This window comes from Eurytemora carolleeae, unplaced genomic scaffold, assembly GCF_000591075.1.
Source record: "Eurytemora carolleeae unplaced genomic scaffold, Eaff_2.0 scaffold700, whole genome shotgun sequence".
NCBI lineage: Eukaryota > Metazoa > Arthropoda > Copepoda > Calanoida > Temoridae > Eurytemora > Eurytemora carolleeae.
In genome coordinates, this window is record NW_019396590.1 from 108252 (window position 1) to 132844 (window position 24593).

Sequence of the window (24593 nt, forward strand, 5' to 3'; positions counted from 1 at the left end):
CATATGCGATTCACCTTTCTCTTCTCCCATCTCTCAGCTGGTTTCATTGTTAGAAATACCAAGCAATCAGCCATTTCATGATTGTGTCCTTCTAGTGGACAAGGGAATTTCAGACCAGGTGAGAACCATGGTTTTGCTTGGAGGGTGTTAGTAACGTGCACAGTAGTCTCTTCATCAGATGAGTACTGTACATTACTAGCCGTGAATGCCGATTTGGGTTTAGACTTAAAATGAGTTGAACTAGAACTACTACTGTTATTACCACCTTGAGTAGAATTAGATAAACCTTTGAATGGCTCCGCTATACTTTGTTCCGTTTCAACGTATTCCTTTAACAATGCAAAGGTATGTATCCCACACGGGTTATCCCAATCTAACTTCCTGTCGGCAAACTTTCTATGCAATTGGTCTGAATCTTTGCCTGGTAAAATTCCAATCATTGATGATAATGTATTACGTGAGTATAATAATGCCTGCAGAACAGCTATAGGTATTTCTGGTACCTTGGATAATTTGTCCAGGCGTTGAATACCGGAAGCAAAATTGGAGAAAAAACACGACCTTTCTCTCTTATCTCCAAGGGTTGGTTTTTTGCCATTGACTAATGCCTTGACAACATCACTTATAATTCTATCCGCAGTGCCATATTCTTCTATCAATCTAGCCTTTATCTGTGCATAATTATCAGAGATGTCTTCCAGTTTGGCTTTAATTGGTTCAGACAGGTGATTAAATAGTTGATAAGCCCTTTGTCTGGAGTTACCCCAGCCCATGAGTGCCATCTCAGCATCATCAAAGAATTCATATATTGTCTTAGCAGCATTATTTGTAAATACACCCAGGTGGTCAAGATTACCCTTACCAGTGGTACTCACGTGGGCTTCAGATCGTACATACAACTGCTCCATATCCAGGATCCAGTTATCTGCCTTTTCCAGTAGGTCATTTACATCAGTGCAGAAGGTGTTATCTGCCCCTGGGTACGCAACATACTTGAGCAAATCATCCCGACAGATTCGAGAATATTTGGTGATCTTGGTAACATCTTCCTTATTGCATTTTTTAATCAATGCCAAATCCGCAGTGTCGGTTATCTTTGTACTAATCAATTGGGAGATCAACCTGACAATTCTATCAATTCCAGCCTTTATAATATTTGCCTCATTAGGTGATCTCATGGTATTTGTATTTGAACAATCCTGATTATGTTGAGCTATAGTAAGATTTATCTCCTGCGTCTTATCTACTTGGTCTTTAATATCAGCCACTAATTCAGTAAGATTTGATATCAGTTGTTCACTTATCTTACTTCTTCTATTAACCTTAACATGACCTTTCTTGATTAACTCAATCTCCTTTCTTACTTCTGTTATAACAGCACCAGGACTAGTCCTTTCTATATTATCCTGTATACCCTTCTTAACTATATCAGACAAATCTCCAGACTCAGTACAAATTATAGATTCATCTAATCTTTGTGCTAGTCCTGCAGCTTTCTTATCAATATAATCTTGAAGCTTTGAATCCACTTCGGAAATTGTAATAGTTAACTCGGTAATATCACTCCTATTCTTTATTGTCTGTGTCTCAACACTCTCAATCCTATCATTAGCTACCTTTATAGATTCTACAAGACCTGTAATCTGATGTTGTAAATGCTTACCAAGTGAGTCAATAGTATCTAACCTATTATTCTGCCTTTCTATACTGATATCTACCAAACTCTGAAACTTAGTAATAATTGGATCAACATAATCCTGAATATTTCCAGGATTATATGAAGATACTGAAGGATTTAAGTTACTATTTGTCCGCTGAGCATTATTAATCATGGACCTAATATTTTCGACAGATTTTATCAGTGGAGACTTAGGACTGAGGTTTGATATTAAATCAGAGGCTACATTTGGCTCACCCCGTACATTACTGCCCGATATAATAGGTGATAGGTTAGGTGGTTGGTTATCTAAATTCTTAGACTTATCATTATCATTGTAAAATGCATCATCATTTTCTATCGAGCTATCTGAGGATGATCGGTGACTGTCACTTTGCAAACTGGGTCCCTTGTCTAAGGAATCTGCTTTTCGTTTAATTCGTTTTATAACAAATTGTAATTCCTGTACCTCATTGATTGTATTGACATCCACGCGTCGTAACATAGCATTAGAGGAAACATCCCGGATTCGTTTAGAAAAAATATCAAAATCCCGGTGTATTTCTTGGATTGGAATCTCAGAGTTTGGCGCTAAAAATATTGTTTGCCAACTCTTAACATCCCGTATTAATTGAAGGCATGATTGCTTAGCAAACTTTTGGCGTTCAACAGCCCTTGTATCCAATTTAACTTGGAGACGGGTTGCAAGACCGGTGCCGAGCGGTGATTCAAAATAATCCTGATCCCCATCATGTATGGATAAATTTGGGTTTGATTGAAATCTTTCACTTGGGATATTACCTACACTTTGGATAATATTGGAACCAGTTTGCAAAGATGTACTGTTTAAATGGTCATGATCACCCTCAGAATTAGATCGACGACGACTATTACTGTCCCCATACTCCTGAGGATTAGACATTTTACTAGATTTGAATACTAAACTTTACATAGTGAATGTAATAATAGCGAGTATTGACTTTTAATCATTAATCTTTGATCTTTAATCTTTGAACTTTAATCTTTAATCTTTAAACTTTAATCTTTAATCTTTAATCTTTAATCTTTAATCTTCAACCAATGTATTTTCAGCTTGAAACTCCATTGATAATTGAGGCCTTTAACAGTCTTTAAATTCAGAATTATTTGCTTAAAAAGGTAAAAAACCGAAAAATATTGATCAAGGAACCAATGCTCATAAAAGGTATAAGATCGAATGTTTCGCTAGGCAACCTCTGCCTAGCAAATATTATCTGGTAAAATGACAAAAAGTAAAAATATTCTACCTTTCACTCATTGCATGAGAAGCTATAGGTTTGATCGTAACCACTCTGTATTGAATAGATAGATAGGACAAGCTCTCTGTAATACTGGATATCAGGTTCACCGCATCTTTTCTGCAACCCAGAGTAGATTGTAAAGGTTCGATCTAAAACAAGGATCGACGGTAAAAATAAGCAGAAAATATAATGAAATAGACTAAATATAAATCAATGTAAACTATCCAAAAAACATTGTCATATTTAACTAAAAGAACCGAGCAATTGACAGAAGAAAAACGTCGCATTAGATATTGTCGACGAAATAAATAAACATGTACCTTATATTTCCCTTGAATCTCGCAAAAGAGTGAATATATCTTGAATCCGCGTTTTTAAAAGGATAACAAATTCCTCTTTTATCCTTTACTTTGAATGCTTAACCGGGACTGAAGCTGCGTGGATTCCTGGAATTGAAATTTCTATACCGGCCCGATACAGAGTACAACTTCAATACCGGCGCGGGAAATTTAAATTATACAACAAACTTGAAGACGAAATTTGAATCTTATAAAATATACAGAGTGAGCCAAAACTCACGAAACAATTATCTATCCTTTTCTATCTTTGTATTCTCTATCTTTTTCTATCTTTGTATTCTCTATCTGTTTCTATCTTTGTATTCTCTATCGTTTTCTATCTTTGTATTCCCTATCTTTTACTATCTTTGTATTCTCTATCTTATCTATCTTTGTATTCTGTATCTTTTTCTATCTTTGTATTCTCTATCTTTTTCTATCTATGTATTCTCTATCTTTTTCTATCTTTGAATTCTCTATCCTTTTCTATCTTTGTATTTTCTATCCTTTTCTATCTTTGTATTCTCTATCTTTTTCTATCTTTGTATTCTCTATCTGTTTCTATCTTTGTATTCTCTATCGTTTTCTAGCTTTGTATTCACTATCTTTTACTATCTTTGTATTCTTTATCTTATCTATCTTTGTATTCTCTATCTTTTTCTATCTTTGTATTCTCTATCGTTTTCTATCTTTGTATTCTCTATCTTTTTCTATCTTTGTATTTTCTATCTGTTTCTATCTTTGTATTCTCTATCCTTTTCTATCTTTGTATTCTCTATCTTTTTCTATCTTTGTGGTTTCTATCTTTTTTCACGATAGGGTTGAATCTTCACTCTTGAATAATCTTCGCTGAAATCCAAAAATCTACTACATGTAAAGATATATCAATATTATTATCATTTTGTTATGATGCACACGTATATACTTATATAAAAAGTATTATAAATTAATACTTCAAGCTAGGTTTCAGTGCCATTTCTGTCGATCTATAGTATACCAAAAGTTGACGTACAGTTCTTCTTTATCCAATAAAACCGTAAAACCATTTCTATCGACCAATAACATACCAAAATTTGATGTACAATTCTTTTTTATCCAATGAAACAATTTATAGCGAGGATGTTATATTTGTAGAATATTTTATATCGCAAAACTTTGTGATTCTAGTATAAAAGCTTTGTAAACTTTGTATATTGCCACTTTGTATATTCTCCACTATTGTGAAATATACATGACAGAAAAAAGCACCTGCAACTTTTTTGTTAAATATAAAAATGTTGGAATACTGTAAATATTGTAAATATTGTAGATATTGTAATTCAGATTTACATCACTTTAAAAGTTAAACATTTTTTGATTATAAAAAATATATTAAAGCTGCATTTCTAGATAAAAATCAATTAAAAATTAAAAAGCTAGAGTTGTTGCAAAAGATAACAAAAATAAAAATCCATTTATTGTAAAGCATACAGAGATCCCTAGCGGAGAAATATGGAACTAAAGAAAACTCTATGGATCCTGTTGTAATAATCCTGTTAGATAAAATATCAGGTTCTTTTATATATCCCTGCAGTTTGGTAGCAGAGGAAGAAGAGGTTGCGGGATCATAAGAAAGTGTATTTTTACAAATATTTGGCTTCACGTATAGGACATGAGTCTAGTGGGCATTCTACGCACACTACACCTGCTGCCTCATATTTATTCATGTATCTATATATCTACCTGCTCAACGAGTTTTGACTACTGAGGATCGTCATAAGCAGGCCCGAAACCAGGGGGGGGGGGTGCAATGACGAATTTGCACCCCCCCCCAGTCCCATATAAAAGAAATTGTTTCTCATAATTTTCTAAAATCTAGTTCCAATAATATAGCTCAAGCTGTCAAGCAAGAGTTGATTTCCTTCCTAAACCAAATTATAATCTTATTGTGTGTTACTCATTAAAAGTGGGTGTGTGTGTTTTTTTAGACACTAAAATGTAACCCTTAAAAGCTTAAATACACTTGTTAAAAAGGTTTGTTAGCATATTGTCAATGTAATAAAGAAAACCAAATACCACCGTAAAAACAAACCAAGCATTGCTTTTTAAAAAACCCAAAAAAAATTTTGAATAAAATGTGAAATGAAATATTTATCTATTATATATCTAATTATCCATATATCTATTAATCTATATATCAATTTTCTATCTATTTATCTATATATTTATCTAGTGATTTATATATCTTATCCAATTATCTATCTATCTATCTATCTAACTAAACATCTATTGATTTATTGATCTTCCTATTTATCTAACTTTATAACTATGGTATGATATTTTTTTGAGCGCTTTTGCGTTTTCATTTCTGTCAAAAACTTTTATTTTATTTGTCAAAATCACAGCTAACATGACATCTTCGCCAGAGTTGGTTTTCCAAGGTCGTATACAGGGGGGGTTAAGGGGGGCATGCCCCTCTTAGACCTGTAAAAGAGGGGGCGTAGCGCCCCCATAAAACTCAGAGCTTTCACACTTTTCAATTCATAAACTCAAGAGTGAAGAACATAAAAAAAAGTTTGCTGTTCATTCAGTGCAATACAAAGATTGTATTAGTGGACCAGAGCCAACATTACAGAAGTCCGAATGAAAAATCTATTTAGAATGCACATTCATCCTAATGTTTGGCTTTGCTTGAGTTTAGAGGTAGTAAAAGACCACTTATTGTTTTCTTTATTTGGATTTAATAAACTTTATTCATTGCACCGCCGTTTTGTCCCAGGCGTCTCCCGTGGATTTTTAAAATTCAAAATAAAACAAAAAACTTTTAATTTATTTAGCTTATGTCATCCCCAAGGATATCCATGAGTTTCCTTGCTAAAATTCAGCCCAATTGATTTTTCATTTTCAAAAATGTCTTTTACTATCTCTAGTTTAAATACTAATTATTACTAACATAATAGCATAATAAAGTCGATTTTTTAGAAACAATGTTTTTTTCTGCTAGTTTTGTTTAAAGGATAGATAAAGTAGTATGTGCAAGGTAATTGGACTGTATGTACGTGTACAGTGTGCCTTTAAAGTTTCTTATACTTATGCCTGATATCCAAGAAGCCAAATGTTTTGAATTTACAGTTCAAATTTTGCCCCACCCCCTCCCCCATAGAGGCTACTATATTGTTTAAACTTTTCTATTTAATTTTTGAAAACGTATCATCTAATTGGAGAAAATATTGTCTTCCTTGTTATATTTGACACTTGTGACTTTACGTATAGGTGGTCAATTTCTCTATTACCATCTAGTGTACTTGATAATCTATTTGGTGTTGTACTAATAGAAGAAATTCGTGTTTACAAACACAGATACTGAAATGTTTCTCAATGTTACAGAACATCATACAACGTTTTGCACAATAACAAAACAGTCTTTTACCGTTCACAAAAAATATACTCTATCTAGGAGACGTAACTTTATTTTTAGCACTCAAATCAGGTACCATAATACAACCTTAGTTCTTTACAAAGACGACTTCGAATTCTTCTCTTAATTTCCATGTTTATTGGGACACCCTGTATATTTTCTGTGTATTTAAGTGCCCTGATTGAGATTCCAAAGATGATTACAATCCTGAAACAGATAAATAACATCGAGTTCTCAAAACAAGAAAAGAGTTTTCTAGAGGTAATCTTTCATTAAAAAGGTGGATTAATCCTTTATAGAGTTTTCTAATGGTAATCATTCAGATAAAGAGTCATTAGTGCAGTTATCTTTTAGATAAAGAGTTTTCTATCAGCAATCTTTCAGATAAAGAGTTTTCTAGTGGAAATCTTTTAGATAAGGAGTTTTCTAGTGGTAATTTTTTAGATAAAGAGTTTTCTAGTGGTAATCTTTTAAAAAGCTTTCGAAAGGGTAACATAAAGATAGAAACGTTTCTGAATGTTATCATTCAGATAAAGAGTTTTCAAGTGATAATCATTGATTTAAATAACACTCAAGAGTTTCATGTTTTGAAACATCTTTCTGTTTACGATTTATTTTTAAACATTTATTTTCTAAAATGGAATTTTAAACCAGAATTTTACTCTCTGTTCAACATGAGATTTAGGATTTTATCCTCAGAGTTTTTACGATAAAGAGTCCATTTACGCTCCGGGATTTATGGTTTTATGACGGAGAAAGTCAACTTTATTTTTAATCTCCTCTCTGTAGAGATGAGCACATTCGACTTTAATCATTTCGTTCGTTCATAGTTCGCAACGACCCATTTCGTTTTTTTCCAATTGTTCATTAACAAATTGATTTTGTTCGTTCTCAAAACTATCGTTAATTTTCCATCTATTTCGTTCGTTTTCTCACTACATGATCGTTCAATAAAACCGTTTTTTTCAGTAAAAACTATAGATTTTTCAAATATTTGTTCGAAAAAATCGTTCATTCAGTAAAAAATTATTGGTTTTTTATTTTGTTCCAAAACTTCTTTTTTTTCAAGTTTGTTCGAACAATTTAAAATATGTTTTCTTTTTAATGATCACTTTTTCATTTCTCTGACCGATCCATTTTGATATTCCATCGTTCATTTTTGTCTGAACGACACACTTTTTTACGAGAAATATTGTTCGTTCCAGAAAACGATGCCCATTTTTACCCCTCCCCCCCTCTTTCAGTCCTCCCCCCTTTCAGAAGCCCCCTCCCATCTCCTCTCCGTATCCATCTTAGTTTATGGGGTGTTTACAACTCTTACTGCACTGCACAATTTAAATGGATTCTTTCATTTCGGATTAAACAGTTTTTACCAAATCCTTTAAGAAATTAAAGGGACTGTGCGTGAAGTGCAAAGTTTATAAGGAAATGCCGAATTACAACGGTTTCCTTGAAAGCTTATATACCTGACATAAGTCTGGTAGGTGGGAAGGTACCTGACATAAGTCTGGTAGGTGGGAAGGTACCTGACATAAGTCTGGTAGGTGGGAAGGTACCCGACATAAGTCTGGTAGGTGGGAAGGTACCTGACATAAGTCTGGTAGGTGGGAAGGTACCCGACATAAGTTTGGTAGGTGGGAAGGTACCCGACATAAGTCTGGTAGGTGGGAAGGTACCCGACATAAGTCTGGTAGGTGGGAAGGTACCTAAACTCAATTCCTTTCAACATTTGAGTTCGAGGCGATTGTTCCGTTCTTTACCTGCATTAAATTAAACTTCTATAAAAAGATAAAGCTAGGAAACTAAAGATTGATTGTAAAAAATATTTAGAACAATACTGCCTACCAAAGGGGGGTCTCAAAAAAGTGCACCACTATGAAATCTTTTAAATACGTTTTTGAAACGGAACTACCCCTTCATGCTTTTTGTGAAAGTCAAGAACTCTATGTTTATTTGTATATTTAAACATTAATTTGAATTTCAGTTTAAAAGATGAACATTTCAAGCAACATGGGATTTGAGTTGAACCCTTGGGATTCATATTTTATATTTATAATTTTAAAAATATAAATAAGTAAATGTCTTTATTAAAAAATAATCGTAGATGTGCATTTTTCTTTTTTAAACAACCAATATCATTTCTATATCTTTTCTAATGAAAATGCATTTTACATCTAAAGTTTCAGGAAACTAATGTAAAAAACAACTCTGATTTGATTTCGGATTTTTAATCTATCTATAAAGTTTTCCATTTTGAATTGTGAATTAAACCTTTGTTTTCGAAATTCTATTTGTTATAATCTAAAAGCATTAAAACATATGTTAAAGGGACAGTAAAGGAAAAATGAAAGGGGGTATAGGCTGAAAGCTAATCACTTTAGCTCTTGATCGCGACCCATGAAAGTTTTATCTGATGTTTCTGTCTCGAGAAATTGATATAAAACTGTGTTAAAATTATACGAAAGTTCATATATGTAAAATTTAGAAAATCTTAAACTTAAATCACGTGACCAGAACTATCACCAATGGCAGAGCAGTATACTGAACACGTGTCTCCGCCTGTATCACGTGACCACTTTACTACACTGTCATTGGTGGATTTTCTGGTCAAGCAATTCGGACGTGTAAATAATAATATGAATTAAATCTATTAAAAATAGAAATAACAAATATAAAATTAGAATTGGAGTAAACCTAAGTAATAATTAGCTTTCTCGGGGATATTATCGTTTTCAGATTGGTTGCTTATTTGCTGAATTTGATCTATTTAAACCCACTACTTTTATACAAAATTGTATATATATTAATTTTCGTATAAATTTGACACAGTTGTAGGTCAATTTCTCGAGATAAGAACATCAGATAAAACTTTCATGGGTCGCGATCGAGAGCTAAAGTGATTAGCTTTCAGTCTATACCCCCTTTCATTTTTCCTTTACTGTCCCTTTAACATATAAACATATGTATTATGCAAAACTCTAAAGAATAATTTTCAAATCTATTTTCTATTTTTTTTGGTATGAAATTTTTCATTTTTTGATTTTTTTACGCTCTAACAAGTTTGTTTTTACATTTGATCGCAGATCAAGCACAAATTTAGCAGAAGCATTGAATGACTCGGGGGCATTCCAAATATTTATAATATTTATAATACTAGCTTTGAAACCCAGCAGTGCTTATAGTACTCATAGTTACTACATCCGTTTACCCGAACGTGGTCGTAAATTACGATTTTAGCTATGTTTCCCGATAAAAGTCCACACACTCAACTTAGAATCTCAAAGAAAAATTCCCGTGGCTCTCCCAGGTTCCGCAATCATTTGAGGCAAATCGGTCCATGGGATTCTTAGTTATAATCTGACAAACAAACAAACAAATAAACAGACAGACAGAATATGCACCCAAACAGAGATTACAACTTTATACGTAGATGTATATAGATTTATAATGTTTGTAATGTTTATAATTCTTAAATAGTTTATATTTTCAGTTTTATTTTGACTACGCTAAACCGTTCATGACCATCTATCTTCCTCTGATCCTGTTGATTCTGCTAAACACAAGAATATTCCACACAATCAGGAACAGTAGGAACAGGTCAATATAATCAGGAACAGTAGGAACAGGTGAATATAATCAGGAACAGTAGGAACAGGTGAATATAATCAGGAACAGTAGAAACAGATCAATATAATCAGGAACAGTAAGAACAGGTCATTATAATCAGGAACAGTAGAAACAGGTCAATATAACCAGGAACAGTAGGAACAGGTCAATATATCAGGAACAGTAGGAACAGGTCAATATAACCAGGAACAGAAGGAATAGGTGAATATAATCAGGAACAGTAGGAACAGATGAATATAGTCAGGAATATTAGGAACAGGTCAATATAACCAGGAACAGTGGGAACAGATGAATATAGTCAGGAACAGAAGGAACAGATGAATATAGTCAGGAATATTAGGAACAGGTCAATATAACCAGGAACAGTAGGAACAGCTCAATATAATCAGAAACAGTTCAATATAATCAGGAGCAATAGAAAAAAATCATTATAATCAGGAACAGTAGAAACAGATCAATATAAGCAGGAACAGTAGAAACAGATCAGTTTAATCAGGAACAGTTGGAACAGATCACTGTAATCAGAAACAGTAGGAACAGATAAATATAATCAGCAACAGTAGGAACAGATGAATATAATCAGGAACAGTAGAAACAGATCAGTATAATCAGGAACAGCAGGAACAGGTCAATAACCAGAAACAGTAGAAACAGATCATTATAATCAGGAACAGTAGAAGCAGATTAATATAATCAGGAACAGTAAAAACAGATCAGTATAATCAGGAACAGCAGGAACAGGTCAATAACCAGGAACAGTAGAAACAGATAATTATAATCAGGAACAGTAAAAACAGATCAATATAATCAGGAACATTAAAAACATTTCAATATAATCAGGAACAGCAGGTGTGTCAAAATAGGACATTAATAATTATTTTTATAATCAAGTAATTCTGATCTTTAATGTGCTTTAATTCTAATTTTTTAAGCTAAAATCTCAACTGATAAAGTAGTTTATCCTTTTATTTTATACTTTAACTATTCAAGACTAACTAAATATATTTCTCTTAGAATAGTTTTTAAATGCTTGGTTTCTACTAACTTAACATTCTTTCTTCAACACAGTAAAGAACAAAAATTACTTGGTTACAAGACTCTATCCAGTTAATTTTAAAGTATTTTACTTGATGTTATCCGTCAGATGGTTTATTCACAATAACTTTGAGTAGAGTGGCAATACATAGGTCTTACATGGTATTTATACTGAATCACAAAGGGTTGCAGTTTGCGTATAAAATATATATTTATAATGACTATACAAAGATTCGTTATACATGGTTTCATTGGATACGAAAATGGTTGTACATCACATTTTGGTATATTATTGGTCGATGGAAATGGTTTCATGGTTGTATTGGATAAAAACGGATTGTACGTCAAATTCTGATCTACTATTGGTTGATAAGAATGGCACAGGGGCCTTAGCTTGAAGTTGTTTTTTAGACGTCTGGATTAACAGGCTGTGTAACTTTACGTTGAAAAAGATTGAAGTATATAGAAAAAAGGATGTATTTTTCATTACAATGTCAAAGTATATGCCAGGAATTCAAGATTAAAATATGAATCGTTGAAATTTAAGGTTAAGATTACAGGCAAAAAAATATAGATAGATAGAAGGGTTTGTGACTTATCAATATTTACTGCGTTATGCATACATATTTATTTAATATTCTTCACACAGGAACAGGTCAATATAATCAGGAACAGTAGAAACAGATCCATATAATCAGGAACGGTAGGAACTGGTCAATATAATTAGGAACAGTAGAAACAGATCGATATAATCAGGAACAGTAGGAACAGGTCAATATAATCAGGAACAGTAGAAACAGTTCAGTATAATCAGGAACAGTAGAAACAGTAGAAACAGATCAGTATAATCAGGAATAGTAGGAACAGATTAATATAATCAGGAACAGTAGAAACAGGTCAGTATAATCAGGAACAGTAGAAACAGATCAGTATAATCAGGAACAGTAGAAACAGATCAATATAATCAGGAACAGTAGGAATAAATGAACAATATTTAAGAAAATTATTCTATCCTGATAGAACTTAGAGTTACATTTAAGCTTTGCTTTATTTAGTTTAAAGCTTATCTTGAACCCTATTAACCTTGATGGTCTCATTTACTTAAATTTATTGATAGTTTCTGTCTGATTATGAAACTTAAACTGGAAATTCAAATGTAAAATCTCTCAACTTTATCCTAGAATATAGCTCTGTAAAAACTAATGATAACTGTTTTAAAACCTTCGCAACCCTTTTCCGAGGACCTTCAAAAGATATTCTAATTAGAAACAATTTTCCTTTTTTAAATCATTTGCTAATTTTGTACGCGAGAGGTGTTATATATTTTTGCATTTTAACCAAAAATTTGAAATATACATTAAGTGTGGTTGCATAATCAAACTTTATGTTGACAAAATCAAGAAAAGCTGTGATTGGTCTAAACACTTTAAAAACGTATTTTGAAACAACAAAATTTTTAATTTCTCTTTGTGACATGGAAACGACTTGTTATCTTATTACTGATCAGAAAATCACGAAAATGTTTAAACTTTTTAGTTTATGTTTTGTATTGCTTGGGGTTGAGGCAATGTTTACTAATGAGAAACCACACAATATTTAGCCTATATTTTATACAGTAGGAGCCAGAAAACAGTAGAATCGGAAAACTACTGGTAGAATTAAAATATGATTTTGAAAATTCCAATGAACATTAAAAACAGCAAATGTGAACAGACACATTGTTTTCTATCAAAATATAGTACACATAAGATTGTTTTAATGTCGTCTTCCTGCTACTCAGTTTTAATGGTGTAAATGTACACAGCAAAGTTTCAAACTGGAAAACACAAATTTTTTGAATTTACCCTTATCTTAGTTTTGGTTTTGCTTAAATATTGATATCAATTATCAAATTGAGGAAATACGAAAATATTAAGGGGAGAATATTTTTTACACAATTTGATCCTGAGACATTTAAAAAGACTTTTATCAAATCGTTAAGATCAAATTTTTAGGTCGACATTACTTTGTAATTCTTTTTCTAGATTTTATATTCGAGAAAGAACAAAAGATGTTTAATGGAGGAATTGAGTTTTTTCCACAAGCGCAAAATTTCTAATCTACATATCTTTTATCCAATTACATTTTAAACATAATTCATAGTTTGGAATATCTAAGGTCTGTGACTTGGGGTTGGAAAGATATAAGGATTCAAAAATCGGAGTTTGTGGAAAGACTCAATTAATTTCTAGAACACTCCCTTTAATTCTGATTTTGCTGTTTAGTTTACGAGTGAATGCAGGAGGAGGACCAGGAGGAGGATCAGGAGGATCAGGAGGATCAGACAAAGAACGCAACTTTGCTACAATTCTTGTCAGGAAATTATTATGCTCAAATCTTTGAAGCCAGGACTCAAATTATAAACTACGACATTTTAAAATTATACAAACAAAATTTTCTTCTATCAGGCTTGCAGTGGTACAACTGTATTATTTTACATTAATTATTTCAAAATATCTTTAGGGAATTCTTATTATTATTTTAAGTAAAGGAGTTGAGTCTTTGCCAAGTAAGAAGTTAGAGCTGAAAAACAATTAGTCGCTACTTAAGTATTAAACGTTCTAAATTCAATCCTGAAGGAAAATTTAAATTTCCCGGGTAAATATGAATCAATCAGATTACGGAGATTACGGAGATTACGACAGAGAAATTATACAATATTAAGCTGTTTCGTAATTTCAATTTCTTCAAAAAAAGCGCGAAAAGTAACAAATATAAATTTATAAATTTAGATCGTCGTTTAGAATCTAACTCGCCGAAATCGACGAGTTAAATATTCAACCCGGGGGTTAAATTAAGTCAGAAGTGGCATTTAAACTGAAATAACTTTCGTTCTTTAGATTTAGACTCTGATCTTATAACATTTAATTTTTCAAACTTAGATTATTTGATCTAATATAATTCATTTTTTTTTAAATCTAATGTTTACGACAATGGTAGACAAATGGATAAGAAGATCAGAGAATATGACAAACTTAAAACAGATGAATGGAATTTCTGCCACAAACTCAAATTATCCAATCCCTATATATTTGCAACCTGTAAACCTGTAATACTTCAAATTTAGATTATTTGATCTAGAATAACTTTAAAATCTTAGATTTACGACATTGTGCCATGGCAAAGATAAAGGGATAAGAAAATTTTATCTTAAGGCAAAGACTCTGAATTACTTTAAAACAAAATTAATTAAGATTTTTAAATATATTTTGTCGAGCATATTCATTTTCAGCATAGTTCTTCTGTTCCTGTTTACACATAGCCTGAGGAACCAATGCGTTTTTTTAACACTATAGATTCAGTAGAAGTAAATAATTCCATTTACTGATAGCGCCTATTAAAAGGTTCATATCTCTAATTGGATAATGAGATACATAGAAAGATAGATGTTACCGCCATACTATTTCTTTTGGTTCAGAATAGACAACAAACACATGACTGAACCCTGATTGGATCGGCATACAAGTGTGTTGAAGTTATATATTCGATGTTTTTGGATAATCTGAACTAAATTCATTTACAAAACAATAGAATATTTAGTAAAATAAGATTGATTTTTCATTATCATATTTCACCATTTCCTCATCTGAGTTAGACCCAACTGGTTTTGTTAAGTTGTAGTGATTAGACTCTCCTTGAAGAAAAACAAGGTCCTACATATCTACAGGCTATTCATATAATAAAAGCCCTGTTCTTGATATTAATCATTAATTGATAATTAAAGATTAATTGGTATTTATTGATATTATTTAATCACGTGAATGTTACAAAACAAAGTGCATTCTGTTTACATATACGAATAGACAGAAATATTCTTTCTAATTTTTTCATTTCAAACATAAAATTCGTCTAAAAAATCGTAAAACATAGTCCAATAAAAAGTATAAAATAGAAAATACGAAAAATCTTCATTTTACAGGTGAAATTGGAATTTATCTTAATCCTCGAATTTACGTGTCAAACAGGTTTTAGGAGGTTGCAAAGTGTTTCAAGAAATTTTGAAAAGATAAACTGTATTGTATGTTGAGATTGGATTGGTCTAGAGGGGAACATTGACAAAACTAGAGAGAAAATAAGCTTTGGTTGGTATTCCATTCATCATGGTCTTCAGTTCAGGGGGGGCATTGTTCATTCCCCAAAAGCCCCAAGGGGAACGTGAGCACCCCTCCACCTTTCTCATAACTGAATTTTAAAAATATCAAGAAATTATGGAAAAACTAAAAAAAATGCCCCTTAGATAGCCCATTTTTAAAACACTGTGCCTCCATGGATAACTAAAATTGTATCCTGAAAGGACATGAGTTTTTGCAACAAACTCAAAATTATGATCCATATATCTGTGCAACCCGATGTCATAGATTTTGATATTTCAAACTATGAATTCTGATAGACCTAAAAGACTAAGTTTTAAATATCAAAGGTTTACATCATCAGGTTTCAAAGAAATAGGAATCAGAAAATTTGGTTTGTGGTAAAAACTCAATTCCTTTGAATGATGTCGTAGACTCACAGCGAATAGTTAAAGTTTAAAACATTAAAGGTTTACAGCATCAGGTTTTAAATTTTATGTATTCCATAATTAGACTTTGGGGCGAGTAATCAGTCCCAATTTCCTGAAACATACAATTAGACAGTGTACTTCAAGTCTTGAATATTATTTTTAGACAGTTTTGTCTTTATACCTGGTTTATTAAGGATACAACAGGGAGGGATTTAAGTGTAACCATTACTCTAATAGCTTTCTAAGAATGAGATGGGATAAAGTAATAGCAGCAGTAGATAACTTTTCATTGTAATTTGGAGTATCTCTTTATTTGGACTTCTATATTTTTATTGAATTTTGAAGATACTATAGATATGTCGGTATACATATGTATATATAATATATGTATACATAAATTTGAGATACCATTGTATATTTGGATTGGACCTCTAATTGTATATTTGGATTGGACCTCTAATTTTAGCTATTAAACCATCAAGTCGGTTTTCTATATAGATCAGTTTCCGTAGCATGATAAAATAATATTGGTTTTGTTTAAAGTATAAATCCATTAGGTCGGGTTCCTCTATAAATCAGTTTCCGTAGCATGATAAAATAATATTGGTTTTGTTTAAAGTATAAATCCATTAGGTCGGGTTCCTCTATAAATCAGTTTCCGTAGCATGATAAAATAATATTGTTTGTGTTTAAAGTATAAATCCATTAGGTCGGGTTCCTCTATAAATCAGTTTCCGTAGCAAGATAAAATAATATTGTTTGTGTTTAAAGTAATAACCCATTAGGTCGGGTTCCTCTATAAATCAGTTCCGTAGCATAATAAAATACTATTGGCTGTGTGTAAAGTATAAAACCATGGTCGGGTTCCTCTATAGATCAGTTTCCGTCGCAAGATAAAATACTATTGGTTAAATGTAGAGAATTAAACCAGATATATAAAGGGACAGTAAAGATGGAATACACAAACGTTGTGCTTACAAGAACCAATAGGTCGTTTTCTTCTAGATCAGTTTCCTTTAGGTTGGTTTCCTGTGGGTCGGTTTCCGTAGCATGATAAAACAATATTGGTTGTGTGTAGAGTATTAAACCAGATATATAGAGACAGTACAGATAGAATTCTCAAACATTGTGCTAACAAGAATCTCACACCCGTCATACCAAGGTTAGTTTTTTTTTTGAGTGGAATTTTGGAAATGTTTCGAAGTCCTCGAAAATGTTTTTTAACCCATAAATTTTTTTTTATAAAAAAATATTTTTAAATTGTATTACGTACTAAGGTGGAATGTTGGATGTGCATCAGCCTTGCCACTGGGCTGCTATACAGTACACATGAATTATTTTTATATTTTTATTGTAAAAAGACTTTATTTTTATTTTTATTTTCACAGCTCATGTGTTTTTTCTTAAATTAACACCTTTTTTATTCTCTCCTATTATAACGCTTGGTAACAAACCACCACTACCCTAGGATGATTATTTTAGGTATTTTATCGGATATGTTCATAAAAAGTTTTTTGGGGAGGATTTTTCTTATCTGGTTCATTGGATTCATAATTTACCAGATTCTTATTTCAAAATAGAACTGGGATTAGGGTTTTCTGCGAACGAAACGTTCCGCACAAAAAATGCGAAAATTGTTGGTCACATTTTGCAAGTTTTTTCGCGAAAATAAATGAAGCAAAAATACAAAATGCGAATATTTTCGTGAAATGTGTAATGTATCCCAGTCGTTCTTGAATCTTTATTTATTTTTTGTGCTAATCTACAATTGTGCTCGTGGATAAATCGCTCTTTGAAAATGAGTCTTTTATTTTCAAAATTTAATCTTTTTTGATGAATTTTCGCAACTTTTTCGCTAAAATTTTGCTGCAATGGTTTTTGAAAATTTTGTATTTTTCGCAAAATTCTCTTTTTCTTTGCATAATTTCCATTTTTCGCAAAATTTTCGCTTATTCTCGCGAAATTTTCTCATTTTCTATTTCGCAAAACAGATTGAAGCGAATAAAGCGAAAATTTCCGAATTTTTTGTGAGCGAACGAAATGCAAAAAAAAAGTGAAATGGTCGCAAAAAAAATTTCGCGGAAAACGCGAAATTTTCGAGAAATGATTTTTCCTTTTGGCTGGAAACCCTAATGTGAGTTTGTTGCAAATCTCAATCCATTCCATTAGAAAATCTTTTCAACATACAAAGTTCTTTAGACCTATTTATGCAAGCATTTTTGAGATACCCCCATCTTTTTTAAACTTAAACCTTAAACCTTTAAAGATATTTGTTGTACAATCTATCATTTTTGAGATACCCCCATCTTTTTTAAACTTTAACCTTAAACCTTTAAAACATTTTGAGGTATTCATAATTTTTTTTAGTTTAACCTTAAAAACTGTTTAACATATGTTTGTAACCTTTTGTTTGGAGGTCTAATAAATATATGTTTATGTATATGATCACGTATTAAGATGGCTTCGAACCATGACTCTACTGGTGGAGCTGGAGGTCTAATGAATATATGTATATGATTATAATCTCGTATATTTAAGATGGCTCCGAAGCCTGAATCTTCTGGTGGAGCCTGCAGGTCTAATGAATATTTGTATATAATCTCGTATATTTAAGATGGCTTAGAACCCTGCATCTACTGGTGGAGCCTGCAGGTCTAATGAATATTTGTATATAATCTCGTATATTTAAGATGGCTTAGAACCCTGCATCTACTGGTGGAGCCTGCAGGTCTAATGAATATTTGTATATAATCTCGTATATTTAAGATGGCTCAGAACCCTGCATCTACTGGTGGAGCCTTCAGATCTAATAAATATATGTATATGTATATAATCTCGAATATTTAAGATGGCTTCGAACCCTGAATCTACTGGTGGAGCCTGCAGGTCTAATGAATGCTTCCATAAACTTCATTATTTACTGCTTAGCTGGAACTAGGTAGGATTTAAAAACAAAGACAGCTGAGAATTTGACAGGTTCTGAAAATGATCGTTATCTGGATTTTTAGGAATCCCTGTCCTGCCCTTTTTAGAGAAAATTCCATTTCAACTTTGGTGTGTAGTTTAGACTGAAAAAAAGCGTTTGACCCAAAAGTTTTCATGAGATTATTAGGCAATCCATTACTTCTTGAGCTTTTCTGCTTAATTATTATCATCATATAATGAATTTTCTCAAAAAGTACTGGACAGGGATTTCTAAAAATCTACATACTAGTTCTAGACATAGTCTACTTTCAGAATCTATAAAAACCTCAGCACGGGCAGCCGTAGTACATTTGAATATCCGAGCAGGGTCAACCTTTCCGGTCCCAGTTTGTAAGCAGACAGTCAACAGGACTAGCCGGTATAACTAGGTTGACGCGGTCAGACTTTATACTGCATATAGGTTGAATTTACTTTTCCTAAAGGGACAGAGGTGCGTGTCAGATGTGTTTGTTTTAAATACCTATACTTAATAGTTGAGGTGAACGGTGTGAAATGATATTTTGATTAATCCAATCATTAACTAAAATGAAGAATGCTTAAAATGTAGGAATATATTTAAATAAAATTAGCATCTTCAAAAGTTACAGTTTCATTTTTGTACCAAAGATTAATTGTTTTTATGATTAATAAAAATAACATCTGTGCGGCCCCCCCTCCCCAAACAAATATTTCTACCCCTAGGATGACGTCGAATTGAAATCGATATCGATCGCTATTAATTTTTCTTCTATCTCTTGCATTTGTAAGGAGAAAATTGTTAAAATCGAGTACAAATAGAAATTCAGGGATTTGCATTATTTTGCTCCGATCGAAAATAATTTAATTAAATTAAAAATACTCGTGTCTTTACATTACAACCTAATTATCGAATACTCGTGTCTATACATTACAACCTAATTATCGAATGCAATTCGATGCATTCGCTGTACTATGTAGTTGATATTTCATAATATTTTTAATTTTTTTTTAAATTAATATTTCGCTCACAACTTGTTTTCACGGCGCTGGATTTTCAAACATTTCTTGAAAATATGGAAATGTCGTCTTCAATATCAAAAATCCTCGAAACAGGAATGAATGTTTAAAAAAGTAACTCTCGGATAATAAAATATTATGAAATATCAACTCAAATATACGAATACATCAAATTAAATTCAACAATTGTGATTATAATTTCTGAACACTCCCTTTAAATAATTATTTGATCTAGGTTTCGAACAGTATTGATTAGATCTGCTAGAAATACCTTTAAAAGTTCCTTCTCTGGGTCTAGAAATACTGAGGAATATGTACTCAACTCAAAGAAAAGGTAAATGTCGTTTTTAGGTTCTTTTTCAAACATTTTTGTTTTGTCTAAAGAAACAGGGCAGTTTGTGAAGAGTTTTAAATGTCTTTTTCCATACATATATTTTATTATATATATATAATATATATAGTATAGCATATATTAGATATAAAAGACTTGTTGCAGTTTATTTCGTTAAAAAAATCTTTTCCGTAAATATATTTTACTTTGAAATTAATTTTACTAAAATATGACTGCCATATTATAATTTTCATTATTCTCTTTCAAACAACTTAACAAATTATGGAAGAAGACATTTTAAACCATTTACCAACTGTCATGTATCTTGGGACACCCTGCATATTAAAACTGCTTTTTTACGTTGTGCAACATTTTGTCTCTAACATGAAATAAGGCCAAACCAAAAAATAAAAACAAATTTTAAAATCTTTGTTTTATAGATCTTTTGACAAAGAAAGAATGATGCACAATGGAATACAGTTTTGATTCTAAGGCAGACGGCCCAAAATATAAAAACTGTTGAATATTTTTGATTTTCTAAGTAAGGATAAACTTTCCTATTATTCCGACGCTGAAGTAAAAATCTTTGAATGTTTAAATGTTTTCGGAAAACCTACATTAGTAGGCGAATATACCAATACAATGAAGACGACTTTTGATTTCATTTTTTATTGATATCACGCTGTTAAAACAGTATGGATACACACAAACATAGTTGTCAAGAAAAGCTGTCAATTAAATAAGCTTCTCTTTGATTGCATGTAGACTTATAAATAAAAAGGATTTTTAACAATTTAAACTTTTTAAAAAACCGTCTTCATCGTGATAATATATTCGACATATAACTTTTTTATTTTTTAGATTTTTCAGGAATATAATAAAATCAGGGAAATTTTTTTTATTAAATTTCTATCCCGCATTTTTACTTAAAATTTCATGATCTTGGGTTTTTTTTTTATCGTTTTCCGAGGCAAATAAATATCACTTTATACCGGCAAATTAGGTTTCCCTTCAAATTTTGTGGATTTAAATAAAAAAAATCGCACATTTTTATTAAACTTGCACTGAAATATATCCAACTGTCTTGTTTTATCATTTGGCAAATTATGTTTTTTGTTGTGATTTTTACTTTTTTGTCAGTTTTTGGTATAAATTCATGATTTTTAATCAAAACGTTTGAGATTAAAAATATTAAACAATCAAAAAAAGTAAAAATCGTGACCAAAAACATATCGTCCCGCATAATAACACACGACAGTTGCAGAAATAAATATTTTAATTCATTCTATATTTTATCTAGGATTTGCAACCCCTTGCTTGTACCAGAGGCCGATCTAATGAAATCTACGGAGCTATGAAAAAATATTACACAAAATTTTTTATTTATGTTTCCCTCAGTCATATTTTCTCTCGAATAAACCAAAAATCTAAATTATTAAGGAGACTGTAAGCGTAATTTCAAGTGACCCTTCATGCAAATGTGGCCTTGCCCGATTCACAACGGTACCCTTGAAACCTTTACCTGATTTATAATGTGGAAGATATTATAGTTTATCTCGGTTTGAAAATGTTTAGTTCTTAAAATTTTCCTGAAGTAAAAAATGCACGTTTGTAAAGAAACGGCAAATAAAGATCAGTTTTCAAAATTTTAAATGTTGATATCTTATTTATCCTTGATCTGACAAAGCTTTTATTGGTATAAATGTTGTGAATTGCAGAGAGTCCCCTACTCTTACAGTCCATCTCTATGTAACAATTCTTTATATTATAATTTCTTTTATATTGATTTTCTGTTCTAAACCACCAACAACATGATATAAGTATATAAGTATTTTTGAATATAAATGTTAAGCGTAATTCATTGATGTATGATAATAATTTTCACTTGTTCAATTGTATTTTGAGAATTCAGACTTTTTTCATTTCCTAAGAAAAGGATTAAACCCTAGACCTCGGTTAATCCAATTAAAATTGAGATTACTATTGAAACTTTTTAGCCAGGATATGATAAAACAATGTCTGACCCGTATATTTTCAATGTAATTACAGGGTACGAAAGGGCAAAGCATTGATAAATTTATAAAAAAAATTAAAATAAAAAATTTTTTATAATTGAGAAAAAAATATGCAAAACATGTTGACTGGGGTTTAAAAAATGGAATTATTCAAATCAAAACCTTAAAAATACCTAAATTTTTAAACTTTTTTTTTCTGATAATAGTATTTTCGAAGTATCTGAATATTTAAATTCATGTGAAATCAAATTTAAAATCTAAAAAATTACTGTCAAAATAATTGTGATAAATAATAAGTCTGTTGTAAATTAAATAATGATGTATTCTAAAAGCTAACTAGAATGTATAAATGTGATCGCTGTTTTTATTGTGTATATTTTAAAGAAAATATATGTTAAGTGCAGTGTGAGGAAAAAAAGGATATATCAGTTTTTGTACACCAATAACACCTATTCTGAATGGGAAATGGATTTAGAATATTGATATAGAAACAAATGCAGCATCGCTACTAGAATCCAAATATAATAGAATATATATTAGAGGGGAATTTAGACAATTCCCTCGGTATAAATTTTGTCAGTCCCTTTCAGCCTGAAAGTGTACAAATCATGTAAATGTTCAAAAATTATATGCAGTAGAGTACATAAATAAAGCATCATTTGATTTATAGTTATAACGGAAAATCATCGTTTGTAAAGTGAAAAGCATAGAGTCTATGTGAAATGATCATTGGTCAATTATGAAACCAGCCTATTTCATAATTTGGTTTTCTGTTAATATTAATTTTAGATTTTCTATAAAATAATGTTCCAGGCCCCAAAAGGTTATATGAAGTACACCTGCAGTATGTAAACAGTACAACAAAATGGCCGTTTTAGACTTTTTTCTAGTAAATTCCACTCTAATATTCTATTCTCTTTGCTTGAATCCCTTATTACCTTAATACCTAAATACACAAACACGCCCAAATTGTGTACGCTCAGCAGTTAGGAACCCTAGCTACCTACAGCAGTTAGGAACCCTAGCTACCTACAGCAGTTAGGAACCCTAGCTACCTACAGCAGCTAGGAACCCAAGCTAGCCTACAGCAGTTAGGAACCCTAGCTACCTACAGCAGTTAGGAACCCTAGCTAGCCTACAGCAGTTAGGAACCCTAGCTAGCCTACAGCAGTTAGGAACCCTAGCTACAAATCCTTAAATTACCGTACTGCATTGCTCTCTTAACCGTAACTAAAACTCATAAACTCATAAACTCAACCTAGTCCCGATTGCTTGAATTTTTCGTAGAATTAGCTTAATCTCTTGATTTTGAAGAAAAATTAGTTTAAACCGATTTAAAACAGTACCTTAAAGAATAAATGTGTTTTCCATGACTTTTGAAATTTGAATATTTTTAATTGGTTTCTTAAAAAAACTTGCTCCACGAGGTTTTCTTTTGAAATTTATGAAAACTCAGTTTGTGCCGTGAAGCTAGTTACAGTTTATTTTAAAACAAAACTTAATTTACGAAGTTTTGAAGAAACATGATGTTTTAAATAAGTAAGTTTAATAGATTTCAATAATTTTCCAATCTGTTCCCGGGCTGAAATAAAAACTAAAAAGCGCTTTAAAAAAATTAAAATTGAATGAGTTAGAGATAGAAATATAAACAAGCGACGTTAAAATATTCAATCACAGAAGACGACATTTTCCAGCCAAGTTGTAAACCATTCAAGGCATACAAACTTCCAATATATAAACATGGGAATTAAGAGACGATTTTTTATGTCGTCTTTGATCCTCCCACTTTTATTGTGACAACCATTAATTAAAGCATTTCAGTATTAATGACTAAATTCGCAAGAACCAAGTCTAGGGATTTTCAAAATGTGGTCTGCCTTTTTAATTTTGTTATTTTATTATGAATGGAGAACAAGAATTTTTTAGTAAATTCTAAAAATCTTACCTATATACATCTTGGCACATTTTAAAGTTGTTGTAACCACTTCATTTTAAAACTTTTAAGCACCATACAGTCTTGTTTCTAGAATAAGAACAACAAGAGAAAACAGCAGAATTTTTTCCAAGTTAGTCTAAAACTATGAAAAACGTGAAACTAGAAACAATTATAGTAAAATCACGTAATTATGTATAATTAAGGATTTAAAATATAAGCATCCTTTATGATATTAGTTAATGGCCCAGCAGTAGGTCAAGATAAAACAAATAGATAATTGACCATCAGCTCTAGATAACGTTGTAATTAGAGAAAATGTATGATCACGTGGTTTAGGATCAGACATCTTATCTTGTGTTTTTATTTAAAGGGACAGACCGGCTATGTAAGGTAGTTAAACTGAGTATGCAGTGTTATAGACAAATTCTTTCGGATTCATTTAAGACATATAAAACTTTTTAAAGATCTGTAAATCCT

General features: G+C 31.4%; 1 protein-coding gene across 3 annotated transcripts in view; it reads left to right on the forward strand.

The window, feature by feature from the left end:
- Positions 1–21660, forward strand: part of LOC111705990 (FMRFamide receptor) — a 44491-nt gene extending 22831 nt beyond the window's left edge. Inside the window, exons 11-18 of one of the 3 annotated variants that reach the window (XM_023478718.1) lie at positions 6846–6933; positions 10163–10269; positions 13599–13691; positions 14606–14641; positions 16953–17036; positions 18723–18812; positions 20070–20168; positions 21466–21660. In XM_023478718.1, the coding sequence (XP_023334486.1) occupies positions 6846–6933; positions 10163–10269; positions 13599–13691; positions 14606–14641; positions 16953–17036; positions 18723–18812; positions 20070–20168; positions 21466–21523 (655 nt within the window). In that variant the 3' untranslated portion in view covers positions 21524–21660. Of the gene's footprint in view, positions 1–6845; positions 6934–10162; positions 10270–13598; positions 13692–14605; positions 14642–16949; positions 17037–18331; positions 18813–20069; positions 20169–21465 lie in introns of those variants that run through there. The other 2 variants (XM_023478719.1, XM_023478720.1) reach the window with 2 other exon arrangements.
- The last annotated feature ends 2933 nt before the right edge of the window (positions 21661–24593 follow it).